Here is a 16,559-nt window from a genome sequence, read left to right as displayed (position 1 = left end):
AGAAACAGGTTGAGATGGTTTGGTCATGTGTTGAGGAAGGATGAAAGTGACTGGTTGAAAAGAGTGATGGGAATGAATGTAGAAGGACGTAGAGGATGGGGAAGACCGAGAAAGACTTGGCTAAAGATGGTCGAAGAAGAAATGCGGGCAAGGGGGTTAACAAGGAGAGATGCAGAAAATAGGGCAAAATGGAGAACATTGTCATGGGGACCGCAAGGCTAACCCCCGCTCTTGCAGGGAAAATGGCCTTAAAATGCCTGTTGTTGTGTTGTCTCCTTGTTAACCCCCTTGCCCGCATTTCGTCTTACACCATCTTTAGCCAAGTCTTTCTCGGTCTTCCCCATCCTCTACTTCCTTCTACATTCATTTCCATCACTCTTCTCAACCAGTCACTTTCATCCTTCCTCAACACATGACCAAACCATCTCAACCTGTTTCTCTTCACAGCATCAATCACAGGCTCTATTCCCATCATCTTTTGCAATTCATCATTTGTCTTCCTCTCTCTCAACGATACTCCACACATCCACCGAACCATTCGCATTTCCACCCTTTCCAGCCTTCGTTGCTGCTCTACGTTCATTACCCATGTCTCGCTCCCATAAATCATAACACTTCTCACACATGCAGCATACACCTTTCCCTTCAGCTTCAACGACACTCCCCTCCTCATCAGCACGCCACTCAGTTCCCGAAACTTCTTCCATGCACATCTCACTCTAGCAACCGTTGCCGAGTCTGATCCACCTTCTCCATTCAGCATGTCTCCGAGGTAGCAAAATGTTTTCACACCTTCCAGCTTCACGCCGTCTCCAAGATCCAACTCAACATTTCCTCCATCTGCAGCTCCTTCTGTGCACACCTTACATTTGAATGTAGCTGCCACACTGGTTAATGAGCCTCTCAGACCACTACATTTTTGATGAACCCACTCAGCGCACATAGTACATTGAATGGAGTTCACTCCGACACCCTTCCTGCACACAGCACAGGGCCACTTCCCAGTTCTTTCCACCTCACCACATGCTTTACCACTTGCCATCACCTTCATCTTTCTGATATTCACTTTCAGACATTTTGTCTCCATACATTCCTTCCACTTGTTCATCTTTTCCTTCAGTCCATCTATACTTTCCGCAATCAACACCAGATCATCTGCATACAACAACTCCCACGGTAAAGATCTGAATTCTAAATTCTAAATTCTAAATTCTAAAAATCTGAATTCTAAATTGGTGAAGATCTGAATATGGATTCGAATACGAGAATTATTTAATTCTTCAGTAATTCTTAACCATTGGGAGATCGGGTGAAAAGCGATATTTAACATGATGTCAAAAAAAGTTTTGACGAGTTATGAATAAACTTGGTGGACGAGTTGGTTAGGTGACAAGAACAAGCCGATTTGGTTTTGATTCATGTCTCAATCCAGATCCGGCCTATCAGTGGGATAGAAAACATAAATTTTTCTGCCTGGTGGAGGAGTGCTCTCTACCGAGTGCCGTTCTAGTTTCAGAGGTGTTGCCCATCGTCACCTCGTGCTTTCTCCCATGGGCATGCCCGGCCCCGGTCACTTCTCTCGCTGACCATTCCCAAACCCCCTTCTCCTTTCCTTTTTGCCAATCCTCCACTCATGTGTGTTGTTCTTTTCTCACCTTTGATAGTCCGTCTGTGAACCTGCTGCTCTCTGTTGTTTATTTCCAAAGAGCCGAGATTTCTGTATCCAAAAAAAAAGAAGAAGACTGCCTGAAGTCAACCTTTTGTGGATACTTTTTGTGATTAATGGAGACGTGCCCGAGAGTGGTTGTCATTGATGAAAGTGGTTCAGTTGAGCTTGTGTTGCATGTGGGACATGTATGAGTTAATCGTGCTTTACTCGTATCCTTTTGCCATTGCTGAATCACATTAAATTTGTGACATAATTTAATTATATTTGAATACATCAGTAAGAATTGGTGCAGTTCCTTAACCAAAACATTGTCTAATTGAAATTCCATCTTTCCTGTTTATTCATGTTCCTTATTTTTCGGTTATTTATTGTTATTTATATCGGTTATTATTATCGGTTATTATTCGGTTATTATTATTAATAACTGTTGTAATTAATAGCTGTCTTCTACCGACTCCTCTCCGGCCTTGCACCCCCAGCTCTCTCTGTGCTCTGTCCCCCAAATATTCCTACAGGTCGCACAAGATCTGCCAGCAACCCTCTGATGGTTAAACTGCCGAAATCTCGGCTCTCTGCTCACCTTCACTCTTTCATTCCTCTTTTCTCCCGCCTCTGGAACAAACTCCCTCACTCCCTTCAATCCCACTCCTCCCTCCAGGTCTTTAAAACAGCTGTTCACCACCATCTCTTATCTTCCCCCATCCAAAACCTTGATCTTTTCTACCCCCGCTAATTCACCCCAGATCCACCTTGTTTGAAATTCCAACTTCTTTCCTGGAAGTCCTGGCAGTGTCCATATGTTTTATACCTCTCCCACCGCCCCCTTCCCATGCCCCCCCCCCAAAGCCCTCGCCCTCTCTCAGATCTCTCGATGTCTCCATGTCTCTCGGTCCCTGCTCTCAAATGTTGTGTTTGTGTCCTTCCCCCTCTCTCCCCATCTTGTCTACCGCTCCCGATGTTATATGTTTTATGTGTCGGTTTGTCTTTCTGTGTGATTAATGTTCGCTCTTTCACGAGCCTCGATCTTGTATACAAAAAAAAAAAAAAAACAAACAAACAAAAAAAAATTTTCGGTTATTTATTTATTGCAGGTATCTGGATAATACACATCAATCAATGATTGTTTAAAATCATTAAAGGTTTGCTATAGCGTCTTTGTTTTATCACGATTGTATTCTCATGTATTGCTCACACCTTCTCTACTTTGCCACAGGTGTGTGAAGATATCTGTATCAAACTGAAAGCCCTGCAGGAGCTTCCGAATAGGATTGAGTGTCCCCTCATCTACCATCTTGATGTTGGTGCCATGTACCCAAACATCATCCTCACCAACCGCTTGCAGGTTTTCATTACCTACACAGCCTTTAACCATCATTTGCATCCTGCTTTGTTGATATTCATATTTAGTCTGAACCTCTTTCTGGCCCCCAGCCCTCCTGTCCTGCACCTACATCACTTCCTATCCTTCACCCCTTCTTCTGGCTCCACCCCTCCTTCTAGCCCCTACCACTCCTTGTAGTCCCCACACGTCTTTCTGGGCCCCCACTCATCTTTCTGGGCCCCCACTCGTCTTTCTGGGCCCCCACTCGTCTTTCTGGGCCCCCACTCGTCTTTCTGGGCCCCCACTCGTCTTTCTGGGCCCCCACTCGTCTTTCTGGGCCCCCACTCGTCTTTCTGGGCCCCCACTCGTCTTTCTGGGCCCCCACTCATCTTTCTGGGCCCCCACTCGTCTTTCTGGGCCCCCACTCGTCTTTCTGGGCCCCCACTCGTCTTTCTGGGCCTCCACTCGTCTTTCTGGGCCTCCACTCGTCTTTCTGGGCCCCCACCCGTCTTTCTGGGCCCCCACTCGTCTTTCTGGCCGCCCACTCGTCTTTCTGGGCCCCCACTCGTCTTTCTGGGCCCCCACTCGTCTTTCTGGGCCCCCACTCGTCTTTCTGGGCCCCCACTCGTCTTTCTGGGCCCCCACTCGTCTTTCTGGGCCCCCACTCGTCTTTCTGGGCCCCCACTCGCCTTTCTGGGCCGCCACTCGCCTTTCTGGGCCCCCACGCACCTTTCTGGGCCCCCACTCACCTTTCTGGGCCCCCACTCCTCTTTATGGCCCCCCACTCCTCTTTCTGGGCCCCCACTCTTTCTGGGCCCCCACTCCTCTTTATGGGCCCCCACTCCTCTTTATGGGCCCCCACTCCTCTTTATGGGCCCCCACTCCTCTTTATGGGCCCCCACTCCCCTTTCTGGGCCCCCACTCCTCTTTCTGGGCCCCCACTCCTCTTTCTGGGCCCCCACTCCTCTTTCTGGGCCCCCACTCCTCTTTCTGGGCCCCCACTCCTCTTTCTGGGCCCCCACTCCTCTTTCTGGGCCCCCACTCCTCCCTCTGTGGCCCCATGCCTTTTTCTGCCCCCCACTCCTCCTTTTGCCCCCCGCCCCTCCTTTTGGCCCCTGTGCCTTCTTCTGGCCCCCGTACCTCCTTCTGTCCCACATGCCTCTTTCTGGGCCCCCACACCTCTTTACTCCCCTTCACGCCTCCTTCTGGCCCGTTCCGTTCACTCCTGCTTATAGCCCCCTGCCCCATCGACCACCTCCCCTCTCTCCCCCAATGAACCTCCAAATCTCCCCGTGGACCCCCAAATGTCCTGTGCCCTTGCTTCTCCATTGGCCCTTTCTCCCCATGGCCCCCCCATGTTCCCTTGGGTTCCTCCTCATCCCAAGTGCTTCATTTGCCCCCTCCCCCCATCACCTCAAAAGCCTCCTTTGCACCCCCTCCTCTCTTCATCCCAAAATGCCTCCTTTGGGTCTTGTCCCATCGTCATCCAAAATGCATCCTTCAGCTCCCCCCCCCCCCCTCCCCCAAACCCTCACCTTAAATGCCTACTTCAAGTTCTCTCACCCCTTCCCCCATCCCTCCTTTGGGTTCTCAACCCTCCCACACGAGTCGATCGCTCAGGTCCTCCCCTCTTTCCCCTTTCAATTCCTGCCTCGCCTCCCCCTGTACCAGCCTTCCTCGCTCGGCTGCTTTGCCACTTTTTAGTCAATTCACGCTATCCTGCCTTTTTTCTTTCCTTTCTGTCAATCTCTTGATCTTCTTTTTGTTGCATTCTCTTTAATCTGCAGCCATCAGCTATGGTCGAGGAAGCTACATGTGCTGCATGCAGCTTTAACCGCCCCGGTGCTACATGCCAGCGCTCTATGACATGGAAATGGAGAGGAAACTTTTGTAAGACTAATATCTTTATACTGCCTCCTTTGTCTGGTTGATAAATAGAACACTAGCATTTAGAACACCATGTCTGGTACTAAGAATTTCTTCTGCTCTGCATTTTTAATATGCATTTGTGAACTTGGCCCCAGTGCCAGCGACACGGAGTGAGCTGCAACGTATCCAGTATCAACTCGAGTCTGAGAAATTTCCACCAGCAGAGGGGTTTGGTCTTCCCAGGGCTTTTCATCAGCTCAGTCGAGAGGAGCAGGCAACACACGAGAAGAAAAGACTTGCTGGTACTCTGCGCTCTCTCTCACAGTTTTATGATGCCTCAATTTAACGCCAGGGGGGTTGACTCAGCCTGTCATCCTTCCGAGGTCGGCTAATTGAGTACCAGTTCCCTGGTAATTCCCTGCTTGTCGTAAAAGGCGACAAAAAGGGTTGGTGGCAGGAAGGGCATCCGGCCGTAAAACATTGCTTCAAAAAGGGGACCAAAAAACAACAACCACGGTCCCCGAAAAAGGCCAACCCCCGCTTTGCGGGGAAAAATGGCCTCTAAAGGTGGTTTTTTTTATTTATGAGGACTTGTCGCATGTCAAACCCATTCTCGCAGTCCCTTTCTCCCAATATTTTATATCAACTTTCCCACTGAAACCCTGGTGTTGGGCTAGCGGCTAGGGTGCCGGCTCCGGATCCTAGGATCCTGGGTTCGAATCCCGGTCGATCGCTGAATTAACGCCAGGGGGGTTGACTCAGCCTGTCATCCTTCCGAGGTCGGCTAATTGAGTACCAGTTCACTGGTAATTCCTTGTTTGTCGTTAAAGGCGGCAAAAAGGGTTGGCGTCAGGAAGGGCATCCGGCCGTAAAACATTGCTTCAAAAAGGGGACCAAAAAAACAACAACAACCACGGTTCCCGAAAAAGGCCAACCCCCGCAAAATGGCCTCTAAAGGTGGTTAACTTTCCCACTGAAGCCCAACTTTCTCTACAGCTGTTGTTGTGTCTCTTGTTTCAACCCCTTTGCTCCAGATTACTGTCACAAAGCGTATAAGAAGGTACGAGTGACTCGCCTGGAAGAGAGGGACACAACAGTCTGCCAGCGAGAGAACTCTTTCTACGTCGACACAGTTCGTGCCTTCAGAGATCGTCGCTATGAATTCAAAGGTCAACACAAGGTGATGGCCCCTTTACCCCAGAACCTTTATTTTAATCACATGCTTATTTGTAGTAATTAAATGTAGCCACTATTTTTGGACAACAACAACAACAGGCATTTTAAGGCCATTTTCCCTGCAAGAGCGGGGGTAAGCCTTGCGGTCCCCATGCCAATCTTCTCCATTTTGGACATTTTTTTGGACTGATTTGGAGTTTTGGACAAACTATTTAAATATCTATAAACAGTCATTTTTTATATACAGTTATCAATAATGGAAGATGTCCATCACGTCTTCCTCTAAATCATGGAAGATCTGAGCAACATAGCCCTGCAGCATGAAGAAACGAACGATGAATATGTGGAGCGCAAATGGACACTGCAACAAGCAAGATACATAGACGGGATAAATGATTGAAGCTGAGTGGACAGTCTAGACTTGAAAAGGTGGACGAGGCATGAGTTTGAGCATATTACGTGTGGTCTACTTTGGCTGGGAAGGGGCAGATGGCAGGGTGAGTGAATTGAGCACAGCAAGACGTGAAAACCATGTGGTCATTAACCTGTCTGAAGTAAGAGAATCGGGCCGAGTGCCTCAGTGTCCTGCCATGAGAGGCGTCGCGACTCCTTGAAATGTGTGAGAACAGATTCACCACTATGTCAAGGAGTGCCAAGTGAGATTCTGTGGCCCTGACTTATAATGGAGAGAAATGCTTCATTGCATTGCCAGTTAATGGCTGATTGTGAGTGATAGTGAGAAGGTGGATTGAACTTGGACTTGCCAACCACTATCAAGAGTGAACCTTTGATGCCAATGGCAGAACAGTTTCGCGCACAGGGCTGCCCCAGCTTCTTTTTTTTTTTTTTTTTTTTTTTTTGTGGTATACAAGATCGAGGCTCGTGTAAGAGCTGACATTAATGACAAAAAATAACAAAAACGGACACATAAGACAAATAAAGGGAGCGGGAGACGAGATGGAGAGAGAGGGGGAAGCATACAAGTACAACATTTGAGAGCAAGGACATCGGGAGATCTGTGGGAGGGAGACGGCTTGGGCGGAGGAGGCGTGGGAAGAGGGGTTGGGGTGGGAGAGGTAAAAAAACACAGGGACACAGCTAGGACTTCCAGGAAAGAAGTCTGTATTTCAGAAAAGTGGATCTGGGGTGAATTAACGGGGGTAGAAAAGAACAAGGTTTTGGATGGGGGAAGATAAGATATGGTGGTGAACAGCTTTCCAAAAACGTACGCTTCTTATTGGGGATGTAGTACTGCATCACACCAGCAGTTTATCTTCATTATGCACTTTGACTTGGTGTCTGTGATGAATGTGCAACCAACTCGGTCACGGTGTGCTGATGATATGTGATGCTGTGCTGCAGGTTTGGAAAAGAAAGCTTGCGCAGGCCGCAGAGGCAGGTGATGCTGTAGCCATTAAGCGGTGTCGAAATATGGAAGTGCTTTACGACTCCCTGCAGCTCGCCCACAAATGCATCCTGAACTCCTTCTATGGCTATGTCATGCGCACAGGGTATGTATTGTGCTTTACGCACTGCTTGCTTCCAGCAGCAAAATTTGCACAGAGTTTGATATGTAAACTAGAACGACACTCTTCGACATCATGACGTCGACTGATATACCTCCGCCCACATTGTTATATCATTATACATACTTGTACCAAGTTCGATTTAAATCCAGTCAGCTGTTCTCAAGTGTCACATTTTTATCTAACATGACCTATGACCTCACAAAAGTCACAAAATCACCTCACTCCTCAGTTCATCTTTGCATCATAATATATACTTGTACCAATTTTGGTCAAAATCCCATCATGTTAGACCAGTAATCGCATGACGCAGGCCACTAGCAACCTGACAAAAAAAACCTCTGGTTTCACACATCTCATGCACAATGCGTTCTGCTCTGGGTTGCTTTTGTTGTGTAACGTATTACAGCTGTATTAGTTCACAATGTATTACATTTGTTACTTGTGCGATTGATAATGGTGGTTGTGTGTTGCGTGTAGTGCTCGCTGGTATTCCATGGAAATGGCTGGCATTGTGTGCAATACTGGAGCCAACATCATAACCCGAGCGAGAGAAATCATCGAACAGATTGGGTGAATCTCAACACCACCTTTCTTCAGTTGCCAAAAGTTCAATATTTCCCAGATATGTTTGAGCCTGAGTCCATTTTCACTTGTTTTTGAAATCCCATTATATTTTTGAGAACCTATTTGACTACCAGACATGGCTGCTCCCTATGGGAGTGTAATACCCCTCCCTGTAACAGAGGTCAGTGAAGCACTTTTTGTATACCAGGTATACAGTGCAAAATTGCAAGTCTTCTCCATAACTGGGGAGACGCCACACAATGCACATTATGTTGAGTTTGAATCTATAATCATCACCTGCACACACACACACATGCACACACGCATATGCACACACACATGCATAAACATACACACACACACATGCACACACACATATGCACACACATGCACACACACATGCATAAACATACACACACACACATGCACACACACATATGCACACACACACGCACACACACACACACACACACACACACACGCACATATGCACACACGCACACGCGCACCCACACATATGCACACACACATACAGACACACGTCATGATTATATGCAAATGCACATGCACATGCACAAACATACAAACATGCACTGTAGAATGATAGTTCCAGATCCTTGGTGGTTCCATGCCAACACTCCTTCACACATCCTATACCTCCACTTCTCTGGTGAATGTGTGGCCCAATACACTACAATGTGACATTCTGTTAGTGTTTCCGGTTTGTGTTTTTTTTTTTTTTGTCCACTTCCTGTATCTCTGCAAGCTTCTTCCAAATCTACATTGAACCTCTAAACCACAAGTTTAGCCCTTTTCTCACATGCATTCCACATCGTTCTCCCACATACCGTAGTCGGAGACAGAAAAGTATAAAAAGACTGACCAACATTTCCTCTTGACCCTATCCTAAACTGCTGGCCAAAAACATGCCTTCCTCTCTCCCTACATTCCACCTCAAGTTCGCTATATCTTCCCCTTTTATTACTCATTCAAATATTCCATTCTTGATTCCCATGGTAGTGATTACCCACGTACGACCTGCCTTGTTGAAGCTCACAAAATAACCATCAGGCTGCAGTGTGTCACGGAGATCTTCTTTATATATAAAAATAAATAACCACATTTAGAGGCCATTTTTCCCCGCAAAGCGGGGGTTGGCCTTTTTCGGGGACCGTGGTTGTTGTTGTTTTTTTGGTCCCGTTTTTGAAGCAATGTTTTACGGCCGGATGCTCTTCCTGCCGCCAACCCTTTTTGCCGCCTTTTACGACAAGCAGGGAATTACCAGTGAACTGGTACTCAATTAGCCGACCTCGGAAGGATGAACAGGCTGAGTCAACCCCCCTGGCGTTAATTCAGCGATCGACCGGGATTCGAACCCAGGATCCTGGGATCCTAAGCTGGCACCCTAGCCGCGAGCCCAACACCAGGGTTCACCACCAACATCTTCTTTGGAAACGCAAATTGCAGTGTTACATCTGCCAACACTTCCCATTTGCCAGCGGTTGCCAACACTCCTCTTTCACGCCTCTGACTTCCATTTATCCGAGCATCACACTCTTGCATAAACGCCAGCTTAAGTTCTCCACTGCAAACTTCTTTTCGCTCCTCTTTCTTTTATTATCCTTGTCCTCCCCAATCTGCCTCTCCATCTCGCACCACAACCGAAGATATTTCTTCATGACACTAGTGTTACCTCCTTGCTGCCAGTGTTACTGGGTGGGCATGCATTTATCTTGTGTTTCAGTGTCCTTCAACCTCCATCGACATCAATGGCAGGCTTTGCCACCTGCTCAAACCCCACCAACCACCCGCCCTTCCATATCAAAGACATCTTGTCCCACTGCATCAACATTTCCAGTCGCCACAACACATTATCTGCTGCACTCGCATAAACATTTTTGGAGGACCATTGTTGGGCCGTCCGTAAGTGTAAATACTTGAGAAGCCTTGGCTTGGCCAAACTCCATTTCTTTCCCATATTTTTTCAAAGCTCTTGGTAACAGTTCCGTCTCCATTACAAACAAGATGGTGGAGATGGCACATCCCGTCAGAATGCTAACCTCCAACCTCTAACTCACACTTGCGTTGTTTAAGTCACACTTACGTCGCTTAACTCACACTTACGTCGCTTAACTCACACTTACGTCGCTTAACTCACACTTACGTCGCTTAACTCACACTTACGTCGCTTAACTCACACTTACGTCGCTTAACTCTCACTTGCGTCGCTTAACTCACACTTACGTCCTTCAACTCACACTTAGGTTGCTTCAATTCGCACTTACGTCTTTCAACTCACACTTAGGTTGCTTCAACTCACACTTACATCTTTCAACTCACACTTAGGTTGCTTCAACTCGCACTTACGTCCTTCAACTCACATTTGCGTCCTTCAACTCGCATTTACGTTTTTCATCTTGCACTTACATCCTTCAACTCACACTTGCATCCTTCAACTCACACTTGGGTCGCTTCAACTCACACTTGGGTCGCTTCAACTCACACTTGGGTCGCTTCAACTCACACTTGGATCGCTTCAACTCACACTTGGGTCGCTTCAACTCACACTTGGGTCGCTTCAACTCACACTTGGGTCACTTCAACTCACACTTAGGTTCTTCAACTCACACTTACGTTCTTCAACTCACATTTGCGTCCTTCAACTCACACTTACATCCTTCAACTCACACTTACGTCCTTCAACTCACACTTCGGTCGCTTCCACTCACACTTACGCCATTGAATTCACACTTACGTCGTTTTCACTCACACTTACGTCGTTTTCACTCACACTTACGTCCTTAAACTCACACTTAGGTCGCTTAATTCACACTTTGGTTGCTTAACTCACACTTAGGTCGCTTAACTCACACTTAGGTCGATTAACTCACACGTAGGTCGCTTAACTCACACGTAGGTCGCTTAACTCACACTTAGGTCGCTTAACTCACAGTTAGGTCGTTTAACTCACTCTTACGTCGTTTAACTCACTCTTACGTCGTTTTAAGAGCCATACCTTTATTCTTGAGTGTTTTTAGAACTGACAAGACTGATAAAGATGCCAGAATACATCTCTAACATACCAAATTGAGAGATTGCACAATCGCCGAAAGATCTACAGTACTTTGCTTTGCACATAAAGAAATGTACTCTACCGTACTGTAGAGTGGCTAAGAGGCATTGTAAAAGTGTTGCCTTAGAAGTGAAATTTTATGTTATTTGTCAAATGGATGCTGGTTGGTGAGCGTGCCATTGATGGTGCCGGATTATTAAATTTGCCTCCGACTCCGATGGGTACCATCTTTGCTGCGATCACTGATGGTTCCCAGTTTTGCCAATTTGTCATATTAGCCATTTGCTAGCACTTGAAATTCTGCCTCATAATGAGAATAAGGTTTTAAAATATATTTTTTCCAAAAAATTGGACACCACGGACACCAAGACTAAACACTTAATGCCTCCCTCTGGGAACCATAAAAATGCCGCCGCTCATTGGAGGAGGAAGAAGAAGTGGTACTGCAAACTTTGACCACTTGGGGAAGAGGTTTGTTTTTATTTAAATTTGTCTGGTAATTTTTTTTGTTGTTGTTGTTTTCTTTTTTAAATTAATTATTTATTTATTTATTTATATGTGTGTACTTGAATACAACTTTTATTAATCAAAAACAAGGTAATATCATCGGTTCAAAGTGAAATATAATACGTGAATTGGCATCGCTAGGAATGCGTCCCCCGCTTATTCCATCAAGTCTTGTATGAGAAAAATTGCTTTGATTTTTCGATATTCGTTGCACTTTTCAAGAACACATCCCCAAAGTAAACCGAGGTCTGAGAGTACCGTGTCACAAAAGTTATCCAAAAACCATCTTAATATGCCATCAAAAACTTCCTAGATCTATGCCATCTGGAATAATTCCAACGCATCTTGGATGAAGGAATGCATCGCAGACTGATATGCATTTGTCAAGTCCAGCTACAAACCTTCCTCCGATATTTTGCTTTTGCTTCTGTCCTTCCTCCGATATTTTGCTTCCTGCAGTATAGTGTGTTCGTCCCAGTAGCCAGGTGCACGATACACCCTTATTGCATCCCTAGTAAGCATGCCTTCCAACGGAGCATAATTGCACCCATTCCGTCTGATCAAGGTTAAAAGCGGAGCAGGAAAAATCTGCTTCAAAATCTTCCTGTCCTTATCCAACAACGCTGTTGTCTAGAACTGACTGATATGTCCTTCCCTTTTTGTTTTGGGATGCTTTACCCCTGCTGACATACTGAATTCACTAGGTAGACAAGTACAACCGTTCAACCTTATTCCACCACATCTTAAACACCTTGTATGGAATATTGACCATTTGTATGGAACGGTCTTGAGGCCGATCTGGCCCTCGTGTCCTTCATCCTGGGTGAGAACCAACCTGAGCCTTTTTTTTTTTTCTTAGTGTGTGTATTGTGCAATATATTGCTCAATATCATGTTGCTAATTGAATTGCTAATAATACGAATCACTAACTGAGAAGACCTTAGTTCCACATGCGTGTTGTTATATTGATGTCTAACCTCCATCATGTGCATGTGTTTCTGTCAGACGTCCTCTGGAGTTAGACACAGATGGCATATGGTGCGTTCTTCCTAACTCTTTCCCTGAGAACTTTGTTGTTAAGACTTCAAATGCAAAAAGGCCCCAAGTGACCATCTCTTACCCTGGAGCCATGCTCAACCTCGTGGTGAAGGTTTGTCGGGGATGTAAAGTGTGGGTGCAGCCAATGGAGATGGACTTGAAATTTAAACCGTTTAAATATTCTTAGTTGTGACGGGACAACCGTGAAGCCAAAAAAGAATATTTGATAATCTTGTATTTTATGCCGATTTCTCATTTCACAACAGGAAGGTTTCACTAATCACCAGTATCAGGAGCTTGTGGATCCTGTCAAATTGACGTTCAAAACACGCTCGGAAAACTCCATATTTTTTGAAGTGGATGGACCTTACCTTGCAATGATTCTCCCTGCTTCTAAAGAGGAGGGAAAGAAGCTGAAAAAGAGGTGTGCTTTGTTCGTCATCAATTATTTTTGGCCCTACGTAAAATATTCTCTCAATTTTATTAGTTTGTTTGGTTTCAGCAAAATGAAGTGACTTTGTTTCTGACTGTCGTCGGCCATGTCGTAATCGATTTATTGGATTAGTTTTGCTCGTTCGACAAGAGTTTTTATTACTTGTGCTCTTTTTGTCCCCCGTCGCACCGCGGAGCGAAAAGGGGACTATGGTTTGTCTGTCCGTCCGTCCGTGCGTGCGTGCGTAAGTGAAGGACCGAATTCTAATCTGGTGTGTGGGTGTATCTAGGCACAAGGAAGAATGCTATTGAAAATTTGGTCGCCACGTCAAAATCTCAGATGGCCGCCACCATATATATGTCTGAACCTTGTGAGCGAAATATCTTGAAATATAAACGAACTACTAACTTCTAATCTGGTGTGTGGGTGTATCTACGCATAAGGAAGAACGCTATTGAAAATTGGGTCGCCACGTCAAAATCCAAGATGGCCGCCTTGCATCTTCCACTTTGTCAACTCATATCACTTCACCGACGGGGGACCTAGGCGTAACGCTTGTATTTATTTATTTATTTTTGCTCCTTATCTAGTTGTAGTAGTAGCTATCTACTTGATTGCCGATTTATTGATTTAGTTATTTATTTTCAAGACTAGAACCCGTTAATCGCCCGCCTAACTCTGCCTGAAGACATTGGCAAACTCCCTCCCTCCCATTGATTCTTACTGACGCCCTCAGATACGCTGTATTCAATGAGGACGGCACCCTTGCTGAACTGAAGGGATTTGAGGTTAAGAGGCGAGGAGAGCTCCAACTAATAAAGATCTTCCAGTCATCAGTGTTTGAGTCCTTCTTGCAGGGCTCTACCCTGGAGGAAGTCTACGCATCTGTGGCGAAAGTGGCTGATTATTGGCTTGATGTTCTATACAGCAAGGTGAGGCCTGGTTTTGACTTTGTTTAAAAACAGGATTGAGATGAACTTCCAATTTATATAAGACTTCGGTCAAGAAAGTATTATTGAATATTTTGCTGATCTTCCCAACATCTGTTTTCTTCTCATTTCCAGGCGCAGAACATGCCTGATTCAGAGCTCTTTGAACTTGTAGCTGAAAACCGCTCGATGTCCCGCTGCCTGGCAGACTACGGCGAACAGAAGTCGACGTCCCTCAGCACGGCGCGTCGTCTCGCGGAGTTCCTGGGCGATCAGATGGTGCGCGATGCCGGGCTCAGCTGTCGCTTCATCATCAGTCGAAAACCCGATGGTGCACCCGTCACCGAAAGGTCTTTGGCGAGCGTGCGCATCCCATCCATAATAGTTAGGCAAATCACACTCGGCCTGACGAGGTCTAATTAATTATTTATTGCATCCGATCGAAGTGCACGTTTTTTAGTTTATCCATTGAAGCAGAAATAAAATGAGTTGAATTTTGATCAAATCAAGAAGAACCTGCTGCTTCAAGTCACTCAAATAGTTTTCTGAATAATGGACAATTTTATGGAAGGTTTAACATACTGTTTTGGTGAGCTGGTATCCACCATGTTGAGAAACTTTGTACATTTTTGTAAGTGGGTGTCCTCTGTGCTGAGATATCTTCTTGTTTTTTTCTCTCGTTTCCAGCCATGTGTTTTCCTTCCTTTGCTCTTCCTTTCTCTCTTTGCTGTTGCAGAGCAGTCCCGTTAGCCATATTCCAGGCTGAACCGAGCATACGGAAACACTTTTTGAAAAAATGGCTTCGTTCTTCTTCCCAGCAGGACTTTGAAATACGATCGGTGAGAATTCTGCATGTTGGCAGGGTTTGGGTGGTGGTGGAGAATAGGGGTGGTTGGGGGTGGGGTGGTTGAGGGATGGAGGTGGTTGGGGGTGGGGACGTAGAGGGATTGGGTTGGGGATGTGGAGAGGTGGGCATGGTTGGAGTGGAGAGGTGAGAGATTGTGTTGGGGAGGTGAGAGATTGTGTTGGGGAGGTGAGAGATTGTGTTGGGGAGGTGAGAGATTGTGTTGGGGAGGTGAGAGATTGTGTTGGGGAGGTGAGAGATTGTGTTGGGGAGGTGAGAGATTGTGTTGGGGAGGTGAGAGATTGTGTTGGGGAGGTGAGAGATTGTGTTGGGGAGGTGAGAGATTGTGTTGGGGAGGTGAGAGATTGTGTTGGGGAGGTGAGAGATTGTGTTGGGGAGGTGAGAGATTGTGTTGGGGAGGTGAGAGATTGTGTTGGGGAGGTGAGAGATTGTGGTGGAGAGGTGAGGGATTGGGGTGGGGAGGTGAGGGATTGGGGTGGGGAGGTGAGAGATTGGGGTGGGGAGGTGAGAGATTGGGGTGGGGAGGTGAGAGATTGGGGTGGGGAGGTGAGAGATTGTGTTGGGGAGGTGAGAGATTGTGTTGGGGAGGTGAGAGATTGTGTTGGGGAGGTGAGAGATTGTGTTGGGGAGGTGAGAGATTGTGTTGGGGAGGTGAGAGATTGTGTTGGGGAGGTGAGAGATTGTGTTGGGGAGGTGAGAGATTGTGTTGGGGAGGTGAGAGATTGTGTTGGGGAGGTGAGAGATTGTGTTGGGGAGGTGAGAGATTGTGTTGGGGAGGTGAGAGATTGTGTTGGGGAGATGAGATATTGTGGTGGAGAGGTGAGGGATTGGGGTGGGGAGGTGAGGGATTGGGGTGGGGAGGTGAGAGATTGGGGTGGGGAGGTGAGAGATTGGGGTGGGGAGGTGAGAGATTGTGTTGGGGAGGTGAGAGATTGTGTTGGGGAGGTGAGAGATTGTGTTGGGGAGGTGAGAGATTGTGTTGGGGAGGTGAGAGATTGTGTTGGGGAGGTGAGAGATTGTGTTGGGGAGGTGAGAGATTGTGTTGGGGAGGTGAGATATTGTGGTGGGGAGGTGAGATATTGTGGTGGAGAGGTGAGGGATTGGGGTGGGGAGGTGAGGGATTGGGGTGGGGAGGTGAGATATTGTGGTGGGGAGGTGAGGGATTGGGGTGGGGAGGTGAGGGATTGGGGTGGGGAGGTGAGAGATTGGGGTGGGAAGGTGAGAGATTGGGGTGGGGAGGTGAGAGATTGGGGTGGGGAGGTGAGATATTGGGGTGGGGAGGTGAGGGATTGGGGAGGTGAGGGATTGGGGTGGGGAGGTGAGGGATATGGGTGGTTCAGGAAAATCGATTGGGGCTTGCAGTTCGGTTTCTTTCTGAAGGTCATGGCCCAGATATGTTTTTCTATTGACAATCCCATCATGAGATGGTAATGCTCCTGCTGCTGACCCGATTTACAAAGGCTTTGGAATCTAAATCCTTTCGAATAATTTGAACTCATAATTTATCTGCTACACTCAGCCACATTATATACACATCACAAGTTCCTTTTGAAATTCAACCTCTAAGTCTCGGCCTACCTTGCTCC

At 46.6% G+C, this 16,559-nt stretch overlaps 1 protein-coding gene across 1 annotated transcript in view; it reads left to right on the top strand.

Moving 5' to 3' along the window:
• POLE (DNA polymerase epsilon, catalytic subunit) overlaps positions 1–16,559 on the top strand; it is a 126,027-nt gene that overhangs the window by 51,821 nt on the left and 57,647 nt on the right. Inside the window, exons 17-27 of the mRNA XM_068131122.2 lie at positions 2,883–3,011; positions 4,778–4,880; positions 5,015–5,161; positions 5,894–6,039; positions 7,398–7,546; positions 8,042–8,134; positions 12,714–12,858; positions 13,013–13,170; positions 13,916–14,111; positions 14,244–14,458; positions 14,845–14,947. Coding sequence (XP_067987223.2) covers positions 2,883–3,011; positions 4,778–4,880; positions 5,015–5,161; positions 5,894–6,039; positions 7,398–7,546; positions 8,042–8,134; positions 12,714–12,858; positions 13,013–13,170; positions 13,916–14,111; positions 14,244–14,458; positions 14,845–14,947 — 1,584 coding nt within the window. The remainder of the gene's footprint in view (positions 1–2,882; positions 3,012–4,777; positions 4,881–5,014; positions 5,162–5,893; positions 6,040–7,397; positions 7,547–8,041; positions 8,135–12,713; positions 12,859–13,012; positions 13,171–13,915; positions 14,112–14,243; positions 14,459–14,844; positions 14,948–16,559) is intronic.

Source organism: Myxine glutinosa, chromosome 11 (assembly GCF_964187855.1).
Source record: "Myxine glutinosa chromosome 11, kmMyxGlut1.1, whole genome shotgun sequence".
Taxonomy (NCBI): Eukaryota; Metazoa; Chordata; class Myxini; order Myxiniformes; family Myxinidae; genus Myxine; species Myxine glutinosa.
Note: the sequence above shows the minus strand (reverse complement) of the source record. Positions and strands in the feature narration are given on the sequence as shown.